This window comes from Solea senegalensis, linkage group LG16, assembly GCF_019176455.1.
Source record: "Solea senegalensis isolate Sse05_10M linkage group LG16, IFAPA_SoseM_1, whole genome shotgun sequence".
Taxonomy (NCBI): Eukaryota; Metazoa; Chordata; class Actinopteri; order Pleuronectiformes; family Soleidae; genus Solea; species Solea senegalensis.
Window position 1 is genome coordinate 14,002,055 of NC_058036.1, and position 24,244 is coordinate 14,026,298.

The window sequence follows — 24,244 nt, forward strand, 5'->3', positions numbered from 1 at the left end:
GCGCAGATAGTCTGCAGCGTGACCCTTGTAATCAAAAAAAGAACTAGCTATCTCTATGTTATCATTGTTTCATTTGTGTTTTTATTATGGTTCATAACATTTTAATCTGCTATCATCATCATCTCTATCAGAATGTTGTCTTTGTCGTGCATTTTTGTGAGGTTTGTACTTGGTTTGCTGGATTTTGGTGCCTTGCTCGGGGGCACCCCAGCACTTGGCACTACTCGGGATTGAACCAGCGACCTTCTGGTTACGAGCCCAAATGATATACTTGGTACATTCTCCCGATACTGATACATTTATGAATCTAAATGTATTCATAAAAGTGAAGGACTCCTCCTACAATAAAGTGAGGCTATTATAATAATAAGAGGAAAGATTCAGTGTGAGCTTTAAAAACAACAAACGTGTTCTTTGGTGCAGTTTTTGACACAGTTTTACTTTAATATAATTCTACTGAATCTGATATTTCTGTGACCAGAGCCTGTAAACTGTCACAGTTCAGTGGTGTGGGTGCATCTCAATAAACCGTGTAAAGATAATTTATTTCAAAAAGGGAAACTTTTCTTTCATCATCTTTTTTTTCAATGCAAAATGTTCAAATTTTCTGAGACACTGGACATTGGGTTAAAACAAATAATGGCTTGAAATATTTCACTTTGTATGTGATTAATCTAATGAACATGTGAGTTTCACTTTTTGGTTTGAATTACTCAATTAAATTAACTTTTCCACGATATTGTAATGTATGGAGATGCACCTGTGTTTCGAACTCAAAGCGATGATGGCTCATGTGGTCTCATGTGGGTCTCTTCGGCCCTCTGCTCGGCTCTCGCTCGGCTCGCTGCTCTGCTCGGTTCTCTGCTGCCCCCTGTTGGACGTGCGCGGCTATGCAGCCCTACGTCATGACCGGATGTTGATAGTAGCAGCAGCAGAGCTCAGACAGGAACAGCTGAAAAAGAACAACAAAGCCACGACGACGACGACAGCAGCACAAACAACAGATGTTCGCCTAAAACACCACCCAAACACTGGTGACACCGGGTCCTTTCGTGCCATTAAACATTCCTAAAACGGTAAGAAACCGTCAATCAACTTGTTAGCTTTTGTATCCGTGTTGTTGTTTTCTTTTTCCTGGCCATTTTATTTTTTATCATACTCGACGTTAGCTTCACGGCTAACCCTACGCTGTTTGTTTTTGACCTGACAAGTGACTGCAGACCAGCAAACGTCCTCCGTGTTTATCTCATCTCTGAGTGTCCGTTGTTGACGTAGTGATAAGATGACGTCAACCTCTGGCATGGAGTGTATTTCACGTCCACTGTGGCTTTTATTTGCGGCCCCATTCAAAGTGCTGCCATCTTCTTTCAGCACAAACCAATCAGGAAGGAGAATGGGAGCCACTTTGACAACAACACCTCACCATGTAGTGTTCACTTCAATGTTGTGATTATTTTATGATATGTGTTGCCTTTTTAAGTTGTCTATTAAAGGTGACATTGTACTGCATGTCGTCTTGTTTACTCTGCTTCATTGGAATAGTAAACAAACTAATGTAAACAACTAAATAAATAACAGCTAATAGTCTACTACTCACCAGTACTGACTGAAACACGTGATATTGGCTCAACAACACAACAACTAGGTCTAAAATGTAGGTTAAGTTTAATTCAACTTCAATATACATGTCATGTTACTTATCTTTATTTACTCTCTGTAACGATTATTTTCATCACTGCTTAATCATTTAGTAGTTTCATCTTGAATCTTCAAGGTACTTTTTCATATGCAAATATAGACATAACATATTTAGAGAAAGGAGAAATTGTGAGAAAATAAAAAACAGTATGATTGGCTATACCTTGATGCCTTTGAATTAGCACTTGTAGAAATACAATGACCTAGACAAGGTTCTTGGCAGACAGAGTAACCTCATGCACCTCACAATGTTAAAGGCAAAACTGCTTCCAATGCTCTGCTTTAGCTTAATACCGCCCTCTAGTTGTCTACATATCATGTTTAGTTCACTAAATAAATTTGCCCCTCTTGTTTTCTCCTCCAGTCGTTCGCCAAGATCAGACAATGGGACGCATCTTCTTGGACCACATTGGTGGAACGCGCCTCTTCTCCTGCGCTAACTGTGACACCATCCTCACGAATCGGTCTGAGCTCATCTCGACGCGCTTCACTGGAGCCACGGGCAGAGCTTTCCTCTTCAATAAGGTGGGCTGAAAAGCCATGAAGCGAGGAGGGACATGCATGCATTCCTAAGTCACATACAACACATTCAGTATCTTTATTCTAATTTTCACATCAGATTTGTGTCTCTTAAGTATGTGGTCCTAGATCAAATATACATCTGATGTGATCTGATGTGTCTATGCAACATGAATGAGAACAGTCATATTCAAATCCATGCGGCTTTTTACATGTACGAGGGGAGTGTCGTGCTCGAGAGCTAAAAGTCACTCACACATTAACCTTGATAGCTTCCATTTCTGTATTTCCCTTATAAGGGATCAATAACGGCCCATCTTACTTTATCTAAGATATCTTTCACTTCAATTCTGAGTGACCTTACAAATGCAAAAGGTAATTGACCTATAATCCGATCTATAATGAATTAGATTTCATTCAGACTTGACCAATGTGGCTGGTAATGTGACTGTAGCCTCACTCAATCTGTGTCTGAAAAACTATGCGTGTGTCTCGACCCTTCAGGTGGTGAACCTCCAGTATAGCGAGGTTCAGGACAGAGTGATGCTGACCGGCAGGCACATGGTGAGAGACGTCAGCTGCAAGAACTGCAACAGCAAGCTGGGCTGGATCTATGAATTTGCCACCGAGGACAGTCAGCGGTACAAGGAGGGACGTGTCATCCTGGAGAGGGCGCTGGTTAGGGAGAGCGAGGGATTTGAAGAGCATGTCCCCTCAGACAACTCCTGAGCCCCTGAAGTTGGATTAACTCCTGTGTACTCCCCTTCCCTATCCTTTATCCCCTTGCCACTGTGCTGCATAGCGCCACCTGCAGACTTAGTGGTCAGTGAAGTTTTGGCTGACCGACACTCCCAATTCCCTACATCCTCTCCTTGTCTCTGGCCTATGACCGTAAACCTCTGCTGATTAGATGATTGGCTTGCTGGATCTGTTCTTGCTGAATAGCTTGCATCCTCAAAATACTCCCTGATTCACATATCACAGCCTGGGCTCCTCCTCCTCCACCTCCTCTTAGAATAGCTGGGCACACTCTAACCTCATGTGTCACACAGAATTTTCTCCATCTCTGCACAAGGCATGCTTCCAAACCTCTTTTATATACAGTTCAAAGCATGATAATAGACATCGTCAGTCACATAAGAAATATCCTATGGTTGTTTTGCCAATTTCAATAACTGGAGGCATAAAGGCCTTTGCACATCAACAAGGACACAAATAAACACAATCACAATACACGTACAAATTATAAAACAGGTTGGTGCTCAGTCATGTTACTGAATTTGTGGGAAATTCAATAATACACTGAACGCTGCATTGACCTGATACATGTGTGCAAAGGCCTTTACAGTCGAGTGAGTTTGTCCCCCTCCAGCCCAGTCGACGCAGTAATGATATCACTGCACATTTCCTTTGTGGGGCTTCTGTGTTGTGCTGTATTTGTCATTGGTGAGCGATTCGCGACGATGACAGTTGTCATTTCAGTGACCTTTTTTCTAGCTGGTGTTGTAATGGATGTGTTAGTGTTTTTTGAACCGCACAGATTCACGCCATAAGTATTCACTTTTGTGTGCCGTTCCATCTCGATTCGGCTCACGTGATGTGCAGTTATTGAGAGTGACATCGCGCGACGCAGTTGACATGATCGAAAAGTGGCGTAAATGTGTTGAAGAGAAACACAGAATTAACCCCACCGTTTCACTGGGTTCTACCAATCTGTTACCTTGGTTTGTGTGTGTGAGGTGTGATGGAGACGCTCACTGGCTGCCGCTGGCTGCAGGACAGGATCACGAGAGGATGGGTCATGTGGACGTTTGAAGTGAGCTGGGGGACAGTGGGACTTGAACTTGAATGACACAGATTTGAAGTGTCTTTTTGAAACGACAACAAACCAGTCTGTTTTTTGAACTCTCTTTATTCTAACAGTGGAATCCTGAGGCTGCCTCCTATAGGCCAGGGCTGTTCTAAAATTACTTCTTCCTGCCAAAAAAAATTTACATTGTTAGAGTCAAGCCTGTGTCTCTCTCTCTGACAAGACCGGAGACTTTTTTTTATACCGTCTTTTGTCCTGCAAAGGTTTCAAAATGTCACACTGTTAAAAATAAATTATCTCACTTTACCTGACATTTGAGAGTATTTCTGGACTGGCTTGTTGCACAGCATCCATCACGGCCCTGGTGTAACAATGTGCCATTTCAGAGGTTGGATGCCTGCAGGCTTTAGCAGAATACTGCGGCCTCCACATGTGACTCTGTTAAAGTTTCTGCTCGCCGTTGTACGGCCACGCAGGACAGTGCCAGCTTTAATTTCAACAAAGAAGAAGAAAAATTATGTCCTCAATGGCCATAGATATATACAGTATATAGTACAGATATCATTTACTGCTCACTTTTAGTATTTTATTGATTTTATTTGCCTTATAATTATTATCATTATTGTTTTATTGACTGATACATTTATCTTACTGTATGGTTTCCTGATAATTTTTTTTAAAGTGATTTCTTGTATGGCTAAAGGAAGATTTTCTCTGATGTGGTTTCTAAATAAAGATACAGTCTTGCTGGGTTCACTTATTCTGTCATGTCTGTGCTTGTTCTGTAGCTTATTGAACACAGCTGTTCGAGCACGATGACTCCACGTCTAGAGAAAGCCAGTTTCCCCCTGCATGGCAAGTGAGTTGGTGATTCATTTTCCCTGAACCAGTATCTGCATCACCACCAAAATGAAAACATGTCCTTCTTGGACTCTCACGTCCTCAGAGAAAGGGCCAAAAATAATTGATATCTATAAAGATATTTGTGGTTCGGGTTAGGCTTGGTGCAAGACAATTCAGATTCAACTCAAGTGTTTTGACACTTGTCTCGAAGGTGATATTCTCGGCGAGGAAATGCCACACTCACTCTTTAAGTGACGCTTTGGCCAGTGGGTGGCAGCAGAACACTAACAGTGTGGAGGGATGGTGCTGAGCCAGGCACGGTCTGTAGAGCTTCACTGCAGGATAGAAATAGATGATGTTTCTCACTGGAAGAGACAAAATGAATGAAACAGCTCTGAATTATTTAGATAGTGAGTCAAATAAATAGCCCAATAAATGCAAAAACAGGGGTGTTGCAAAGCGAACATGAAAGGAAAAGCGAACACACACCACATTGAAAAACTTTGAATCCTTTTAAAATTTTACCTTTTCTGTCCTCAGTGTGAATCACCCACAATGCAGCGGTTTGAGTGTGTTTCTGGTTATAAATAGGCAATGACGAGTCACCCCCTAATCCACCCACTAATATTGGAGTGCTGCGTTGTAGTTATTTATAGGTCTGCTCCTATTGGAAGGCGTCTTGGTTTGTGTGTCTGTGTGAGTGTGTCACAATGGAGAAATCAACAACAGGTCTGCTTTTTTTCTCACTCCTGCAGGAGCCTTCGACTCTGAGGCGCAAAGACTTAACTTAAAAAAAACATAAAAATAAAACAACAAAACTGTCCTGATCTATTTTTTGACACTGCGGGTTGGTTTTCCCTTTTTTAAGCGGTTTAAAGCATTAATGGATTAAGAAGTTGTTTTATGACCATATTTAAATGCTTGAATTGACTAGAGGCAAAAAAGGAGGCACTGACTGTCCTACTTTATAATTCACATTAGTCTTTTAAAGGTCCCAGCATAACCTCGGTGCTGTGTGCCGTCTTTATTGAAAAAGCCATCTGGTCAGATAAGGATAATTACACTGCCATGTTGATCCTATTAGACTGCATGCAATTGGAAAGTCGCAGCACAAATCTGGACATGAGATAGTCTTTTAAGTGTCCGTGTGTGTGTGTGTGTGTGTGTTGACAAGGAGTCACTTTACCACCTCCCTTCAGAGACACACACACACAGTGCTCTTGGGCAGGACATGGAACATTCAAAGTCCCCAAAGACTTGAACTGCAAGCTCCTGTAGCCTACACTCGTCTAACTGTTCCATCACTAAGACCGTGACGGAGGTTTTTCAGAAACAAGTCTAATAATAGTAGGGAAAAAGATGTACGAGACTAAATTGACGCATCATCTGCCTTCCTTCCACCCACTGTGAAATCTATCGCCCGAAAAATAGAAGTTGTGTATATTTAGATGCAGAGAATTATTTGCTTGGGTAAAAAAACAAAAAAAAAAGAGACCAGAAGAAACTGGAAGTGTAATTGGAACCTTAATTGGCCGATGATTCATCATCCACAGGCTGCTATTTTAGTTTATCCTTACCTTCCACACAATGTTAGCATCACCCCCCCACCAATTCATTCAGCAGAGCAGTGATATATATTTATATGTATATATATATATATGTAATACATAATGCAAAAATACTCTTTCACCCTCTCACTCCTCATACACACAAAGGAGTGACATCATTCTGTCAGCAGGAGAAAATAGCATGCTTTCCATTGACATCACTCTATATCCTGTTGCTAGGAGACAGGGGAGTCAACATTAGTTACTATGGCAACCGCACTTCACCTTCAAAAGCTCCTGACCTTTTTAGTTGTCGGTGCTAGACGAGAATGTATTTGTGTGTGTGTGTGTGTGTGCAAAGCAGGCGAGGAAAACTCTAGCCTCAGTGTCGAGGACCGCGATGCCTTCGAGGTCTCGACTCATTCACTGCAGTGAAGTGGCAGCACTGAGATAACGCACACGATAATCAGCGAGTGTGTCACGATGTCGACGTCATGCGGTATCATAACAGTGCGTTTGTGACATTTTAAACCAACAATACTGTCAGTGTTATGACATAACGTAGCCTAACGAAAGTGTACTGATCCAAGATTATCTGTGGATAAACTATCCACAAGTATTTTTGTATAAGGCTATAATCACAAAAAAAATCCAAAGAACAATGTCTGGGAGTACAAACGAGTAGATATAATAGATTTATTCATATACAGTATATTTCTTCCTATAAGAGACAAGACTCACAACAGTGTCCACTGTGTTTACCTGAGGACAGTGACTTTTAAAAGAGGTCCAGCATCGGCGAGTGATTGTAAAATGAGCAACACAAAAACAGCACAAGTGAACACGTGTACATTCTAGCTGGTTGAGGAGGTTTTCGAAGGTGGGTTCAGGATCTGGACAGAGTACCATGTTTGGTAAACTACGACATGCCGCTGCTGATAAAATTGGTAACAGCCGATCACAGTGACTGGAAACAGCCCCATTGCGTTAAATACAGAAGCTTTTAGATTCGTACAAACTACAATGACGCCCTCAGTCTCCAAAGAGCTCTCACAAAAAAGGTGGTCAGTGAGGTGACACACGACAGAGTAACTGTGAGAGATCACACCCCCCCCCCAAGTTAATGTGGATTAAAAGGATATTGAGCTCCGTGGTAAGCAAAGTCAGTGGTTCAAAGTGTGGTTGGAACACCTTCAATCTTCAATTTCTGTCCTTTTTTGGCACAACCGGAGGAGCTTTCTCAGCGGTCACTTGCTACCTTGCAGAGGTGGGCATTATAGGGCTTTTTTGGATTAGGTCGAGTTTTGGGGCCCAGTTTTCCACTCCAAGTCTGGTCCTCCGTGCCACCCTGCACATTGAAGGGTAATGTTGTCCCAACAGGACATTCTTCCAACCACGGCACCACCCACGTCCTGCTTCTACCCGTCATCCCTTCAGTCCCAGAAAGGGGGCAGAAGACTCATCTGCTTCTACATTTATTCGGATGCAAGATCTGTCAGCTCTTTGATCTTGGCAAGTTTGTGATGACAAGAGCCTCAGCGCAACTGCGGGTGAGTCCAGCGCCATTTTCCTGACATGATTGACTACATTCGGTTTGGTACGGTTTCCTATCACATCAGCTTTTCTCAGCTTTGGCTTTTCTGTGCAAAAGCTACTTGAGCGAACAAGCAGAACATCATTGATGTTTCCTATAGAGTAATAAGCGTCTAAGGAGTTACCTCTACGGACTAAACTGGGAAAATGTCATTCCCCAGTTTGTATAAAAGGGCAAATATACCCAATAAAGGTAAACAATGGTACACATAGCTGTATACACTTTATAATTCTCTGGGAATTATATCAATCCCTTTCTCTTCTCGTCAAGAGACAATTCACAGAAACTGATTAACTTCAACAGTCTCATCTGATTAACTACAGTGCTTTTCTGAATATTTGAAGAGTCAAGTCCTCATATGTACATTTGCTCTGTACTATGGCTCTGCTCCTTAATTTATAACACTAACATAAAAATCAAGTACAACATAAGATGCAGTTTTAAAAAACAAACAAATAAACAAAAGGACATGGCAACAGAATTAAAAAAATATTAACAGCATTTTGTTTTTTTCATGATAAACGTCAACATTGAGGTTCTGAAACAACTTTAACAACAACAACATAAAAACGTGAAATGAACCGAGGGCCAGCTAATCGACAGTGATCACAGAGGTGGAGGAGAAATACACATGAACACATACATGTAGAAAACAGTCCTTCTTTTCTTACTTCAACCGAATGGTAAGCTCTTTCCACTGAAGCCATGTTTACTGTCAGGAATTCAATTATTACTCCCTTTCTAAAGGCATGGAGTTCTGGTTCCGTCTGAGGAAGCCTCTCGCCCTCTGGACTGAGCAGACAGAGACAACAAGAGTTTCCAGTCAATCCGGTCCTCCATCCTCGCCTCACTGCATCTTCTTGCCTCCAACATGAGCTGCACTGGACTTCCAATATCGATGGCAGGCCAACTCAAGCAGCTCCATCCCTCCAAACAGCTTAAGCTGGACCACATACACTCCGACAATGACCACAAGAAAGAGCCTGAATGGAGTCCACAGCCACAGGCCAGTGAAGCACAGAACAATGAAGCTGGTCCAGGACAGCAGAGAGGCTGCCTTGATCAGAGCCACCCTGGACTCGGACTTACAAGGTGGCACATACGCAACTCTGTCTCTGTCAAAGGCCCGGGGCTGTCCTGAGTAGAAGTCACGAAGACGGATCTCCTTCTCAGCCCAGCGTGCTTGACACCAAGACTGCAGTTCTGATGAGGAGGGCAGGGAAGCTACTGGGTAGCGGCGGACGTGGAAGTGGATCTCGGGGGGGAAAAGCCCCAGGATGAGGTGGCGTTCTGTCTGAGGGATGGTCTTGGGATAGGCCACTGTGATGTCGTGAACGGCATCCAGGTTATCTCCTAAGAAACGGAGAAGGTAGAACACTAAAATAGTTTGATTCAAGAAAATTAAACAATGTAAAATACTTCTGGTCCAGACTTTATGTAAACAGTGCAGTTCCAGACATGACACCACAAGGAGACATACTATTATCCTTTTTTCCACAAGCAGACCGTGCTACACGCCCTTCTGAATCCTCGCTCTTAACTTACGTAGGCAAGTACCTCTAATCATCCAGGGACTTAACACTTCATCACTCCTCTGCCTTCAAACTAGCACGAGTGCTTTACCATCATCACTGACGTACGTCACCCTAACAACACATGGGGAGAGCTGAATAAAACAGTGCACGAGAGTAAAGGACACCTGCTGAGGTCTGATCCTGTGCAGTTCATGTTTATTAAGGTAAAAAACAGACTACACAGGGGGGCAGAATGGACTTCAGGGGGGGGGACGACAAGCACAACATGTCCTTGAAATCACGCTGAATCACAACACCTGCTTGGAGAAATAGTACCGTGCTCAGCATCCAGGATGGGTGGGGTTTTAAACAGCAGGGCCAGAGGTAGTATTTAAGAACTCGGGAAGAGTGCCATAATTAGCTCACAGAGAACGTGAGAATCTATGGTGTGTTGGTGCTGTAATGGTGCGGTAGGATGAAGCATGAAGCCTGGTTCATACTGGATGAGTTTCCCGTTAGCAACCACTGACTGGAAGTTAAGGAGCTGCCTTTTACTTTCAGTCACATCGTCAATTGTCAAAAATGAACATACATTTTTTTTAGCAAAGTAGACATTATTTTTAAGTGGATGTTGATTTGGATCACACCTGACCTTGTCTTAGCTTGTCCACGATGAAGGAGAATCCAGTGGTTCGAGGATGTAGCACATACTCCAGCTTTGGCAGGTTGTTCTGGGCGGCAAATATATCGCTCTTTGCTTTCGTGTTCTCTGTGGGAGACAAAGACGCAGTAATAAATCTGTGGTGGACAGACACAGTCTTCAAAGCAGTGTAATTGCATTGTAATTTAGTTTTTGGACTTAACAGCTGCTTAACTACGTTGTCAGACCTAGGAAAATAAAATGCTATGGCTGTGTTACGTGTGGAAACAAACTAAAACAAGAGTGATATAATAGCAAAAAACAAAAGCAAGTTGGTAACAGGATATATCTACTCAGTTTGAAAAAAACAAAACAGGCGAACAGGAACACAGGAGAGATGAGGGTCTATTATCGAAGGAACTTGTAACAATATGATGGCTCATGGTTTTATTATATAAAGACATAAGTAGCTCTTCCATACAGACTGTAGAAGAAACTATGGACAAACCTCTTGATTATATGGTGAATAATGGGATTAAAAAAACGTCCATTTAAATCTATTCATGGGAAAGGTAGCTGAAAATACGTATATTTATTCATAATAAGCAGCCCGACATACAAAATCAAATTGAACATACTATTTTGAATGTTTAAAGCGGTAGAAGATGGACGGATGCTGCAACCATCATCAGAATTTATATGCGAGTACATATTGCCAACGCGACATTAAAAGTGAACCAATCATTTAAGTGAACCTAAAGCTGCTGCTCAATTATGATGCAACGGGAACTGGACCCATCATGACATCCTGAGAGGTCATGACCTCATGAAATGTAAAGAGAAGCTAAGCTTCCACTGGAAAAGCTGCTCAGGACTTTGATTGGCTTAAATGAGATCCGTAGGGGCTTTAGACACATACGCTCACAGCATTCATGCAGAGATGCAGGCAGTGTCGAGGGATTCTACTACATCTTATCACTTGGAAATTGTGTTTGCACAACAGTGTCAGTGCAAAGGCACAGGACAGGTGTCGGGCCACAGCGAGCTCTAGGAAGTGGTCGGTGGACAACACATTCTGAGAACTGCATTTGTGGGCAAACTGCTGCCTGTATGAATGTGGCGAATGTATTCTTCACTTCTCACCAGTTAGATCTGTGCCCTCTGGGAACAGCAGCAGCTGCAGAGGCTCTCTGATGTCACAGAAGTAGTCCAGCATGTTCTCCAAGTGTTTCTTGTCCTCCTCCCATCGACGCCGAATAAAGACAAAGCAGCCCACCTGCATTGCCCAGCCTGGGAAATATACACAGAGCACAGCCTTTACACGTGTGATTGATTAGATCCCACATGCAACTGACTCTACAAAACTTTTTAAAACAGGTTTAAAACAATGATTTACAAGAAAAGGTTCCTTTGGGATGTGGGACCAGGCCTTTTACATCTCAAGCTTATTAAATCAGCATCTTCTTTCAGAGACAAGGCTTATTTTCTTTGATTATATAAACTTACTTCCCCCCCATCTCCCCATCTTCAAAGTAAGCTAAAACTTCACAGGATATGTAATATTTGAATATGCAGAGGTATGTACGTTTGACCATTATAGGCGGGACAACACCGGTACACCCACCAAAGCCAGGCACAGCCTTGAGAGCAGCTTTGAGGCAGATCTTCTCCAGACGAAGGTAGCTGTGTCTGAGCAGACAACACCAAAGAAACATCCAGTCCAGACACGTACGGTGGTTCATGATAATCACACTGCGCTCCCCCGGAATGAAGCCATCGCCCGTTATCACGACCTTAACCCCAAATACCAGCTCTAGCAAGGACTACGGAGAGAGAGAGAGAGAGAGAGAGGGAGAAAGTAGCATGGATAGAAGAATAGATACATGGTCAAGAGGAGGAATGAATGGATATGTATGGAGAATGAGGAAAATTACAATTTAAAAAAGGATAAAAAAAACTGGTATGAAAATAAGCATTATTGTCAAGAGCAAACTGAATAAATGAAACCCACTTCTGACAATAATAAAATCTTGAGTAATAAGGGAGTAATTGATGTATCTGAATTCATGCAGATTATTATCAAGTCAAAGGTACTTAAGGTTACTTAGGACCATGTGGCACACAGAATTGGGCTCGGCAAGTGTACACACCACAGGCAGGGTGAGCCAGACAGCGACCAAGCGATCAGTGATCCAGCGGTACCAAGCAGGAGAAAGCAGCATGAGGGGCAAAACTGGACCCATAAGGAAGACACTTCCAAAGAAACTACTCAAAAACAGGGTCACCACAAAGTACAGGCCCCGCACTGACACAGCCATCTGTGGAGAGATGAATGACTGAGATTAGTTGGACTGTTGGACACAGCAAGATGCATCAGATGATTTTAAGCAGTCAAAGTGTGCGCTAAAGTTAATGTCGAAGGCATTCAAAAACATGGTTCTGGAATTTACTGCATTCCAGATTTGTATCGTATGAAGAAAAGCTGCTGACATAGAGTTCATCAATAGCAGAGCCTGTAGTTCTGTTGTTCCTCGGACATATTTTCCCACAAACAGTGGAAAATCCATGGCAGACATTCTCTGGGTGGAATGTAAATAGAACCTTTTTGACTGTGGGTAACAAATTGTAGGTGCATGGTCACTAAATCAAGTGTGGCTGTGGCTTTGAAACAGTCTACTGAAGGTGTATTCAGTGAAATTAAAAATAGTACGACAATTTTGTAAGCAACTTTAAACAATACCTGCCATGCCTTCTTTGCATTTGCACTACTTGGAACAGAACCTTTATCGTGCTTTGATAAAGACATGGAAGATATACCTCTGTGCATTTCTATACTTCTATACTATATTTGAGTACTAATGTTGATTCAGTATAAAAGTATATACATCTTTTATGCAGAACAACATTGTCTCATGGGTGCACAGCTCCTGGCATACGGTACCCGGTCCGATTTTAACTTCTTCCAAACCCTCCTCATGCCATTGCCTTGGATCCGTGCTAAAGCTTTTCAAAAAGCATAAAAATCTGAAAATAAATAGTACTAAGAATGTTGTAAACACGTTTTGCTGAACCATATAAGAGATCGTGACTGCGGATAAGGGAAAACAATAGTTGGAAATGCTGACTCAGCATTTCCAAGTAATTAAAACCAACAACTGAACAGACGTCAGGGCTCTGGGTGAATGTGAATGGAAAACATTTTTAAGTAGATGCTGGTTACGCGCGTCCTCAACAGTAGCTGCAACACTGCAGAAATACCTCACGGTCACCGATCCCTGAAGGATGTGAAATTAAAAAAAAACAAGAAACAATTGTCATGTCTTAAACTTGTGGATGCTCATTTGGACGCACTAATGGCCCTTAACTTGTTTTTCCTTGTGAGGCCTCTTTTTAGGGACTGCATGTTTACCGACATCTCCCCGCGTTCCTGTTCATCTTGTTGCACCTGCTCTATTGTGGCTTATTAGCGCAGGAGCTATAATGACGAGAATCCTTTGAGTTTTGGCCATTTTAAGTTTGGAAGTAGGACCAGTTCATTACTAGCTATAAATCCCCTGAGGTGAAGGTTAAAAGGGCACAAATGCAGCAAATCATGATGTGATAACACTGTAGGCCATGCTGATGCAGAGTCTGAGCTGACTCCCCAAGCAGCTATGTCATCCTGCAAGTGTTTTCTTCTCAGGATCTAGTGATTCACGTCTTTCCACCTGATTTAATATCATGACTGATTGCACAAGCATTTGGGTCAAACTGCCCGGCCCAATTACTCCCATCACCTTGCCCTCGTCAACAACCTTTGTGGCCCCACGACTCAGCAAGTTCCATGGCAGCGACCACAGTGGCTGAAGGTGTAATTAAAAAATGTTTTTTGTATGTTTGCTTGCATTATCATACCAGCAATAAGGGTTTAAGGTTTACTGGCTTTAACAATGGAAAATGTGAGGCATGACACAGGTGAGGAAACAGGCTTGCTCAGCACATCTGCCATAATTAGACTATGTCCCAGCAAACACAAAAACACACCCTTGGGTGTCTGCCAGAACATTCAGAGGCAACTCATACATGCTGCAAATACACATAACACTCCTGGAGCAAGAAGTGTGAGAAGTGAGTGGAACTATGGACATTATATTGTTAGATAAACATGTTTGCCTTCTGCTAGGCATGGGTACCAGGGACTTGATGCTATCAATCTAAGGTGTCCACAGTAACTTATTTTGTTTCCAAATTTCAATGGGTTGTTTTAACATTTCTTTGATTCATTCTTTAGTCTGGATACTGAAAGCACTTCCCCAGACACACCAGCAGAGGCAACAGACAGTTATGCTCCTCATATTCCAAGCCTGAATTCCCTGGCAATCATTTTACATTCCTCACTTTAAACCAAGACAGTGTAAAGAGGTCATGCATGTCCCGGCTAAACAATGTGTTATGGCGGTTTGTGTACATGTATGAGACATATGGGGAGAGAGAAGAGAGCGAAAGGATGATGATGAAATAGATAACGTACATATAGTTTTAAGTGCAGAGGGATCTGTTTAAGAAATGTTCAACTCTTCACCTCCCAACTATCATTCAATTTATAACCAATGAAACAAACTGTATACGACACATCTGAAGGTGCAATAATAACTCAATTGGTAGTAAGGCTGGGAGAAGATGTTATGGTCAAATTAAACTTTTCAAACCATGCAATATCAAAAAATTATCACAATACATACCAAAGTTAAAGATGGATTTTGGCACACAAGTAAAACTTGAAGGAAACCAGTTCACTGAAGATTTAAATATCTACGTGTAAACTTCATCACACGAGAAAACCTTTCAAACCTGAACTTTTACTATAATGCTATAAAAGAAAACTTTTTTAAATCATTACTTATATTTTTTTAATTCGCCAGGTGTATTTTGAGGACATGTATTAATTGATTTATTTTATTTTATTTTAAAGCTGGGTAAATCTTGTCAAATGTGAAGACATGCTGCTTTGTAAACTTAACAGCTGGAGGTTTTAAAATGTTGGACCAGTAGAAAAAGTATTTATTCATTCAGCATTATTTTCTTTAATTCTTCTTAATTTCTTTAATTTATTTATGTCATGGGTTACTCAAGAAAACAATAGATTATTTACTCCCAAAAGCCTCTAGCTGCAGGGAGCAACTGTAAGATACATATGTTGTCCTCGGGTAGTGGAAATATGCAAAACCTGGACACAGGTGGGAAAAACAAAGTTTCTATCACCAAAAAGGAATAACTTCTGGTGACCTCAGCATTTGTTTGGCAACAGGACTTTATATAGACATTTCTTGCAGTTAGAACGGAAACAATGACTCAATTACTCAATTATTATTCGATTACTTAATTAATCATCAACTATTTTGATAATCAATTAATCGGTTTGAAGCTTTTTTTCATTTTTAATACAAGATTTCTAGTTATTTCTGTTCCTTTTTTTATGTATAACAAAGAAATAATTAAAAATTTTGGTTTGTGGACAAAACAAGACATTTGAGAAATCATAATTTCCAGATTTGACAAACACTTATCAACACTGTTTAACGTTTTCTGACATTTTAAGGACCAAATGATTGCATGATTAATCGAGAAAGTAATCTTCAGATTGATCGCGTATGAAAATAATTGTTTCTTGCAGCTTTTAAGTCAACCCACATTAGGAAAAAGGAAACCATGATTCACACATTTTCCATTATCTATGGACGGGGCAAAGAGAAAGCAAGGGCATTCAAACTAGACAGACAAAGGTTAACTAAAGGTTAAATTTACAGACAAACCTTCACTACACTGCAAATAATCCTCCATGTTAGCATGTTGCCTGAGGAATAATTGACAGAGCCTTGACAATTTACACAAATAAATGAGTAATGGAAAAATAGATGAGATAGATATGTAAAGCTAAAAGCCCAGGTTTATTTTAGAGATTAAACAATTACTCAATGAATTAATTACTACATTAATCGTTAACTATTTTAATAATAGATTAATCGGTTTGAAGCTTTTTCCATCACTACAACAAGATTTGAATGTTTCAGCTTCTTAAATGTGAATATTGTCTGGTTCATTTGCTCCATATAACAAATAAATCATTAAAAACGGAATCAGTGTGGTTTGTGGACAAAACAAGACATTTGAGAATCATCATCATTTCCAGGTTTGACAAACACTGATCGACATTTGTCGACATTCATAACGTTTTCATGGTTTATGGACCTCGATTAATTGAGAAAATATTCGACAGATCAATCGATTATGAAAATAATTATTAGTTGCAGCTCTACTTGGAAACTTAATATGACTTCATTGTAAGTTGTGCATTCAGTGACATAACGTTATTTAACCTACTGTATATCGTTCACTTACAAAGACACAGGTAAGTGCTGTCAGCGGTGAGATTAAAGTTATGCTAATGATCATTAGCGTAACTGACAACAACAAGACGAATGCTAACTTAGCATAAACGCGACATAAACACAAGATACCACTTGCTAGCTAACTTTATGCTGCTCGATCGGCTGCAGCACAGACGTCTGTTAAGTCGTCACCACTGACTGTTAAATGACAACGTACCAACCTTTATAGTTTTCCTCGAGATTCAAAGTTTGTTTGTAGCGAGCTAGCTGCGTTAGCTCCCGTAACTCCCAACTAATCGGCTGTGACAGAGCAACTCGACAAGCTAGCTAGCAGCATGTTAACATGGGCTGACGAGCAAAGCGATATCATCCAACAAACGCTTTGCTGGTCCTCAAAGATGATGCACTTCACGACACATTCGCCGCGACTGTCGCTGAGCCACAGCACCCTCGCTTCGTTTGACTTCCTTTACTTAAAAGTGTAGCAGCTAAAGTGTAGCCGCCATGCCGTTTCTGCTAACACAACCTCTCAACTTGTCACCTCTCACCCGTCCTTGCCCGTACACGTCAACAGGGGGCGCTGTTCATGAGAGCTTGCTGTGAACGATAAAATACAAACCGCAGACAGCAGCGTGGAGAAAGAAAGTGCACTCTTTCTGAATATAGATTGCACACCGATAGAAGTGCCTACAGTTTGCCTGTTTTGCCTGTCTATATCTTATAACCACGTAGTTCAAATAACTACACACATAATTATTTTAAATGTAAATGCAAAAAAAAAATAAAGAGGCAGACATTCATGCACAAATGGAAGATGTATTGGTACTGCATGTTTTTTTTGTCATAATAATGTAATGTAATGAAATGGACTTTATTTATATACAACAATCCACAGGTAACCAAAGTGCTTACAGACATACATAATTAAAAACACACAGTATTAAAACATTTTCATAAACATAGACCACAGCATGAAAATACAAAGAAATAAAAAAGGGTCACTAACCATTGTGAATAAATATGTTCAGCTGAAAAGGCTTGGTCAGCCCTGTGTTTATATCATGACCTGTGACCTCCAACAGCTGGGCAACTGTGAAGCTCTGCTATGCTTACAAACAGTTAAAAGTTCAGTTAAATAGACTGGGACATTTTAAGTTTAAAATCAATTCTAAAATGCACTGGTAGTCCTGACCACGGTGTGATGTGCTCTCATGTAGTTGTGTTTGTCAAAAGGCGAGCAGACGCATTTTGCACAAGTTAAAGGTGACTCACAGAAGACTGAACATAAAGTGCGTTGCGATAGTCAAATCTTGAACTAATTAAGGCATGTATGTCTACCTCGAGGTTGTGACAAGCCGGCAGATGTAATCGATAAAAACCTGTCTTTGCGACGTTGTCTGTTTGTTTATTCAAATTCCAATTACTGTCAAAGAAAACACCAAGGTTTCTAACAGTCGACCTGAACTGTAAAGACAGGGCAGCAGAGCCAGCTGTTCCACAATCCCCAAAAAACAACATTCTCTGTCTTTGTTTCATTTAAATGAAGAACATTTTGGCTCAGTCACTGCTTTGTGTCAGAAATACCATCACAATGTAAAACACTTTGCGAGACACTTATGGTAAGTAGATCTGAACATCATCAACAAAAACAATAAAACACATGATGAAAAGACAACTGTATCTAATGGCAAAGCATGTTTTAGAAGAAAGAATTTGTGAGCTATATCTCCTCAGGTCGGTTGTTCTAAAGTCAAGAAACCCAGATGGCAAAAGTATGGTCACATTTAGATTTACGCCTCGACTTTGGAACAGAGAAGAGACCATCTGAGGTACAACGTACAGTGCACCTGCTGTGTTGTGGAAACTGATACTGTCAAAATAAAAGTGAACCAGAAGAATCTGGTAGCACAAAAACTGTAATACTTAAGTAACTTAACTTATGAGAGGATGTGAAAGTGTCAGCTGTTAAAACTCCAACTTTCTTTTGAATCATTAATAAGCTGTCACTGCTGACTTTTTGACACAGAGCAGAGGGGAAACCACAGGTGCAAATCATGACATTAATTACTGGTGCTCTTATAGAACAGAGGCATCATTGATGTTATCAGGAACACCTGGGCCTTTTCAAACGGCGCGCTGTGGAAAAACACCAGTATGAGTTAAAAATGAACAAGTCCACACAACACTACACCGAGAAGTAGTTCATCATTCATAACCTTTGGTTTGAAGAGTGAATAAGCAATAGCTTTCAACACACTCTTGAACTCATTCCAGGAAGATGAACCCGTCCCAGCAGCCTAAATGTGTGTAAATATACCTGTTGATCATATTTATCTTTTGCAGCTACTTCTGTTTACACGAATCCTCCTTAAAGCGTTTCCTCCCCACGTTTCCTAAAACCCCAGTGTTCGTGTTATGTCAGAATTCGTTAAAATCCGGTCAAGTCCCTGAACATAGCCTTTTAAAGTAGTGTAAATCCTCGCATGTGTCGTTTCTTTTAGCCACCGTTATGAGCTGTTCTACTGTTACAAATGACCTCAGTATTCAGTGATGTGTGAGTGCTCAGATTGGTCAATGTGTCTGAGTGTAACCAAGCGTGCACGTGTGCTCTCCTGTGTGTGTGTGTGTGTGTGTGTGTGTGGTGTGTGAGGTAGAGGAGGACTGACAGAGAGACTTTTCCATGACCTGTTCCCTATGGCATGCACTCTATCTGAGAGACTGAGTGAACTGTATAGCTTTATCACTGTAAACTTCTCAAGGGTCAGCACATCACTTCAGAGGTTATTGGAAAAGCTGTGATTCAAAACAAGCTCTGATTTTCTTTTTCTTACAGACTGGTGCCAACTTACCTTCAAGATAGAATCCCATCCACATGATGAATGGTGCTTGTCCAAGATAGTTTACCCAAAGCACTATGATCAAGTACTCCTAATCATATACACTTTAAGAATTCCAGATATCTGAGCCCTCTGGTAAGAATCCCAGTCATTTTAATCCACACACACACAAGAAAAAACATGTTCACTCAAGTCATTTTTGCTGATGTGACAGCATAAAAAGTTATTTTTTTCTTTATTACAGTGAAAGTTCAGATCAAATTAAGAGATAAGAGTTTCGTTCAACAAGGTTAATTTGTTTTTGACATGCCATTCCACTTATGAAAGTCCATGTGAGGGAGACAGTGACTTTTTCGGGCATTGTTTATTTTGAATGGAGTCTATTTATAGGGCCTTAACAAGGATTTATTGAACAAAAAAAGAAAAACGACCTCTTCTAGCTTGTTTTTTCAAACATTCTTGTCTCTAATGACCCTGTGTGCTTTTGTGGTAGTTCAAAAGGGGGCACGGATGGTTTAACATGAATCCTCCTCTCTGTCAGTGAAGTTCCTCTTCACACTGACAGCATGTCCTAAACCCTCACACTTGACACCAAACAGCGCATGTTACCCCAGTTTTGCATCCTCATTCTGGTGAGTTCATCTCCGTCTGTGCGCTTGGTCTTGTCCCCTCTCCTTTTTCTTTCTCTTTTTCCATCCTGGTCTCTAGGCAATGAGGATTACGAGTGGCGGGGTCATAAAATGTCTATTTATATCAACAACGGAGTATGGAAGGGCAGCAGCCTGTGGCTTAGCACATTAACACACAAAACTACAGTATACTACTACTACTACTACTACAGTACCAGATGCCAGCAAAGTTGTATTGATCGAAGCTTTAAAGGATGACATGGAGATGTGTCTTACATCACCCTGTTAAATAGCAAACTAGTCCCTGGGTGATCACACTCATCCATCCAAATAAGTACTAAAGCTGGGAGTCCAGCAACTGTGTTACATCATCAAAGGCTGGTCTGCAGGTACACAGAGCAGTATTGAGTGTGCCTGACTCTGATTAATTGGGAAGATGTGGAGGCTTTGTTGTAAACTGCACTCAGTAAGTACACTGTGGTCCTCTGTTCTGGTCGCAGCATCACAGATACCACAAATAGACCCAGAAAACAAGGCCGATTACAACAAAAAGAGGCAATGTTTTCTGTAATGTCATTTGGAAAGTAAATTGCTACCAGGTTGTTAAATTTTATGAGGGTACAGTGACACCAACCAAGTTCCCAGGTGTCATTTTTGCCATGGCTGCATTTTACCTTATCTCACCAGGTCTTATCTACATCGGAACAGAGTCAACCGCTCTTAAATCTGTGATTTAATGATGTTATAGTGCAGGTTCTTTATGCTGCAGCTCATCGACGTCCCATTTCTTTCCTCGTGACTTCTTCAGCATTTCATCCCTTCCACTTGTATGCTTCTCAGCAAATCCTATTCTAGCTCTTCTCTTGTTGACAGTGCCAGATATGTGTCTACGCTTGGTGGGCCGTCTCCAGACAGGTTATAAATAACTAGCTGAGCTTTTCCTTCATGTCCTGAGAGCTCTACTTTCTTCTCACACTTGAGGAACCATGGGAAAAGAATCTTTCCCCTACGCACACTGCAATCATAATAACAGACACGGTTGTACATATAACCTCCGAGCGCACGCGCCCGGTTTGCACAGTTTGCACAAACACGGACACAGTTATGCACGCACACACACGGATAAACCTTGACGGCTTATACAATAAGTGTGCAGTGCTAAAATAGCAAGGTTATAGGAACAAGGGCAGTGTTTATAATGAAATGTTAACTTACATTACATAACCTGCTCTGTGGGAATGCACAGCACATTTCCAAGTGTCATGTAAGTATGGGAAACTTGCTGAAACAACAGAGTGGGACAAAAGTCTGGGGCAGCAAAAAATAGAAAGAACAAGAAAACAATGATGTTGGAGAGAAAAGTAGCATACGGCGAGGGAGTGGAAAAAGAGTTCATCGGATAAGCATTATTTTTCTCCTCTTGACAGGGGGGAGGTATGTTATGAATATATGAAGAGGTTGGTGTTAGTTTATGTGAAGAGGAGTGACAGTAAAACAGTGTTAATGTGGACTATAGCTGCGAGTCGGGGAGAATTCAGGGGTTGGCAGGTCAGACTCTGCTGACACACTGGGATCAGCAATGGGATTGTTTCCATTGGAAAGAATTCCAACAATGAGCTAGAAGAGCTATCAGTGACTTCACTCACAGGACTCTAACAACAGTTTTAATACGTAGCAGACACGCGCAGCGCAGTCAAAGATACTGTGCCATTAGCGGTTGTGCCAGGCGCGCTCCGTTCTCCCATGTCACACACTTCGGGGGCCGACTCATCTCGCCAGGTGCAAAAATGAAAGCTGTCACCTCCAACCACAGGCTGGGGAGTTAATGAGCAGATTTACTGTGTACGGGAATAACTTTCCCTCAGGAGATTAGTGGTTAAAAACCTTATGCAAAGTCAAACGTAGGAGTTCAAGCTTGATTTCAAATTGATTTGCAATGGATGGATGGATGCATTTTTTTTTTTTGGTCTTGTAACATAATCTGCATGGTTAAACAAGCAATCAAATATAAAGTTGCAGGGGAAAACATCTGCAGGGAGTTATTTATTTTTAGATTGGAATGGAATAGTTGGACATTTTTGGAAATACACTCACTCACATGCTCCTGGCTGGATATCTGTCCAGGTTGTACCCTACCTCACACAAGGTCAGTTTAACCTGAGTTAAGTTAAGTGCTATAGTATGAATGAATGAATGAATGAATGAATGAGTGTAACATGCTTTTTTTACATGTTAACTTGTGAGCATTATATGCGTCAATGAAGTGCATTTTGTGTGATCTTGGCACTTGTCAGTCCAATTTCTTTTGCCAAATTACCTACACATACTACACTTTTTTATACATAAGTATATATGTTCATAAAAACACTCTTTGCCGTGTTATTAAATGCAGTTGTTTGATCAGATTATTGACTTTGGTCACTTCAGTCTACTGAGCACTGTCAGCTTTAAGCCTGTGAGGAAAAGAAAACAGAGAGAAATGTCTCCGTGATGGAGATAAGAATTTTTCAGGGCTTCAAAGTCAGATGTTTATGGGCGTCATAAGTACAAATTACTGCAACATTGACTGGCTGATTGCAGGTTAAAGATTGTAGATGGTGGGGGTCAAAGATGAATGTGCAGACTCAAAACGTACAACATTTATGTTGGTAAATCTAATTTACTTTATTAAAAGAAGTGCAAAACACCATGCCTAAAAGAAAGGATGTCTTTTGATATATTCTTAAGCCTCAAAAGTTCACTTTCCATCATAAAATGGAAGTATATTGCTTTCTCTAGCAATATTTAAAAGACAGCACAAAGGTCAGAGATGAAGGGTCACTCCGTTTCAGGACATAACTCTGTCATTACTTTTTTCTTTCCATGACCCCATGACATTTTCCACTGAGATGAACGAAGAGTCATTATGAAAGTTATGTTTTTTTTTTATTATCTATTCAGAAATGGCCAGCGGTTTCTTGGCCAGACAAAGTCACTGCTGCTGACCACCACTATCAGCTGGGGAGGGGTATTAATAACTCTTTATGCTTCTTTTTTTTTCCAGGAAGAAGGAAGCAGAATAGAATGTCAGTTCATTGTTCTCCTTCCAGGAAGTGACCATGTAAGGCCCTAAAAGAATCGCCTGGGCTGATTTTTTAGGCCTTTGGCCCCTGAAGTCCCTGTCACAGCAACTCTGATGGACTATTCCCGGTACTCAAGTGTCAAACTTGACCTGATGGGTCACTAATACAGAACCCAGCCACACATCACCTTAGATGTTTCCATTGTAACAGTGATCAGAGAGCTTTCTGTTTATTCCTGTAAAGTCCCCAGTTCCCCATTAGAGCTGCTCCACTCGACCACATTTTATTACTCTTGCATCATTGTGGTGAGTGTTTATGGGCAGAGCGTGAGGAGCTGCTTCCACTGCCTTTAATACCCTGTACTATCTTAATACCACCGAAATGGTTACGACTCTACAAGAGTGACAGGTCCAACCAGAGTGCACACTTGTCACACTTCATATTGCTTTTAAGATGCAATGTTTTAAGAGCGATTACATGGAGACAAAAAAATAACTAATCAGACTGTAAATGACTTATTCTGAATTCAACATGGTTCAGATGTTTTGTGTTGTTTTTTCTGTATTCTATTCATGTCTTATGACATCTACATTATTTCCACAGTTGTGAAAACTTCTAGTTTGAGTCACACACAGACACACACACACACACGTCTGCAGAATGTAACCAAGATCTGAAATATCTTCAAGTGCCTTAACTCATTTATCTCTAGTTCCAAGTATAAGGTATTCATAAATGGTGTTTACATTGAAGTAACCTCTTCAGACTATCCTCTTAAATCTAAATATTTTCATCCAGACAGTGTTTCAGTGTAAAAGGGAAAAGATTGTGTTGTTACTAGGAGTCAGATTGCGTTCTGTGACTGCGTGTTGAAGAGAGGATGTGGCCTGTTCTCACTTGTGTCGTGCACATATTTTGATACATGCATCTGTGGAGAGATTCTGTATGTGTGAGATGCTGGGCAGGAAGTAATACCGCTTTTTCTTTAACCACTGCAGGTGAGGTGAGTGGGGAAAGAGGAGGGGAGGGGGTTTCACATGGAGGAAAACGAAAGCAAACAAAAGTGAAAAAGTTTTGCGGAGACGATGCTGGAGGATAACCCCAGAAAAACATTCTTCCCTTTACTTCCTGCCATAGAATTTGCAGTCGCTCTTCACAGTCAGTTATCGACGAAGTCACACAG

At 41.0% G+C, this 24,244-nt stretch overlaps 2 protein-coding genes across 2 annotated transcripts; one reads left to right on the forward strand and one right to left on the reverse strand.

Annotated features, from left to right (window-relative positions):
- The first annotated feature begins 926 nt into the window (after positions 1–926).
- Positions 927–4,787, forward strand: LOC122783465 (protein yippee-like 5). The gene is made up of 3 exons (XM_044048279.1): positions 927–1,076; positions 2,063–2,223; positions 2,722–4,787. The coding sequence occupies exons 2-3, from the start codon at positions 2,083–2,085 to the stop codon at positions 2,944–2,946; spliced, it is 366 nt and encodes a 121-aa protein (XP_043904214.1). The 5' UTR covers positions 927–1,076; positions 2,063–2,082; the 3' UTR covers positions 2,947–4,787.
- A 2,312-nt stretch (positions 4,788–7,099) lies between these two features.
- On the reverse strand, positions 7,100–17,093 carry lclat1 (lysocardiolipin acyltransferase 1). The gene is made up of 6 exons (XM_044047993.1): positions 16,755–17,093; positions 12,316–12,483; positions 11,790–11,988; positions 11,309–11,455; positions 10,178–10,294; positions 7,100–9,364 (listed from the first exon to the last, which is right to left on the reverse strand). Exons 2-6 carry the CDS (start codon positions 12,481–12,483, stop codon positions 8,859–8,861), a joined length of 1,137 nt encoding a protein of 378 aa, XP_043903928.1. The 5' UTR covers positions 16,755–17,093; the 3' UTR covers positions 7,100–8,858.
- Positions 17,094–24,244: the final 7,151 nt, after the last annotated feature.

Excerpts from the sequence above, each read along its gene's own strand:
- LOC122783465 (XM_044048279.1), top strand. The coding sequence starts at position 2,083 with ATGGGACGCATCTTCTTGGACCACATTGGTGGAACGCGCCTCTTCTCC. Across the intron at positions 2,224-2,721 it reads GAGCTTTCCTCTTCAATAAG|GTGGTGAACCTCCAGTATAG; the intron begins GTGGGCTGAAAA and ends TCGACCCTTCAG.
- lclat1 (XM_044047993.1), bottom strand. The coding sequence starts at position 12,483 with ATGGCTGTGTCAGTGCGGGGCCTGTACTTTGTGGTGACCCTGTTTTTG. Across the intron at positions 11,989-12,315 it reads TCTGGCTCACCCTGCCTGTG|TCCTTGCTAGAGCTGGTATT; the intron begins GTGTGTACACTT and ends CTCTCTCCGTAG. Across the intron at positions 9,365-10,177 it reads CGTGGACAAGCTAAGACAAG|GAGATAACCTGGATGCCGTT; the intron begins GTCAGGTGTGAT and ends TCCGTTTCTTAG.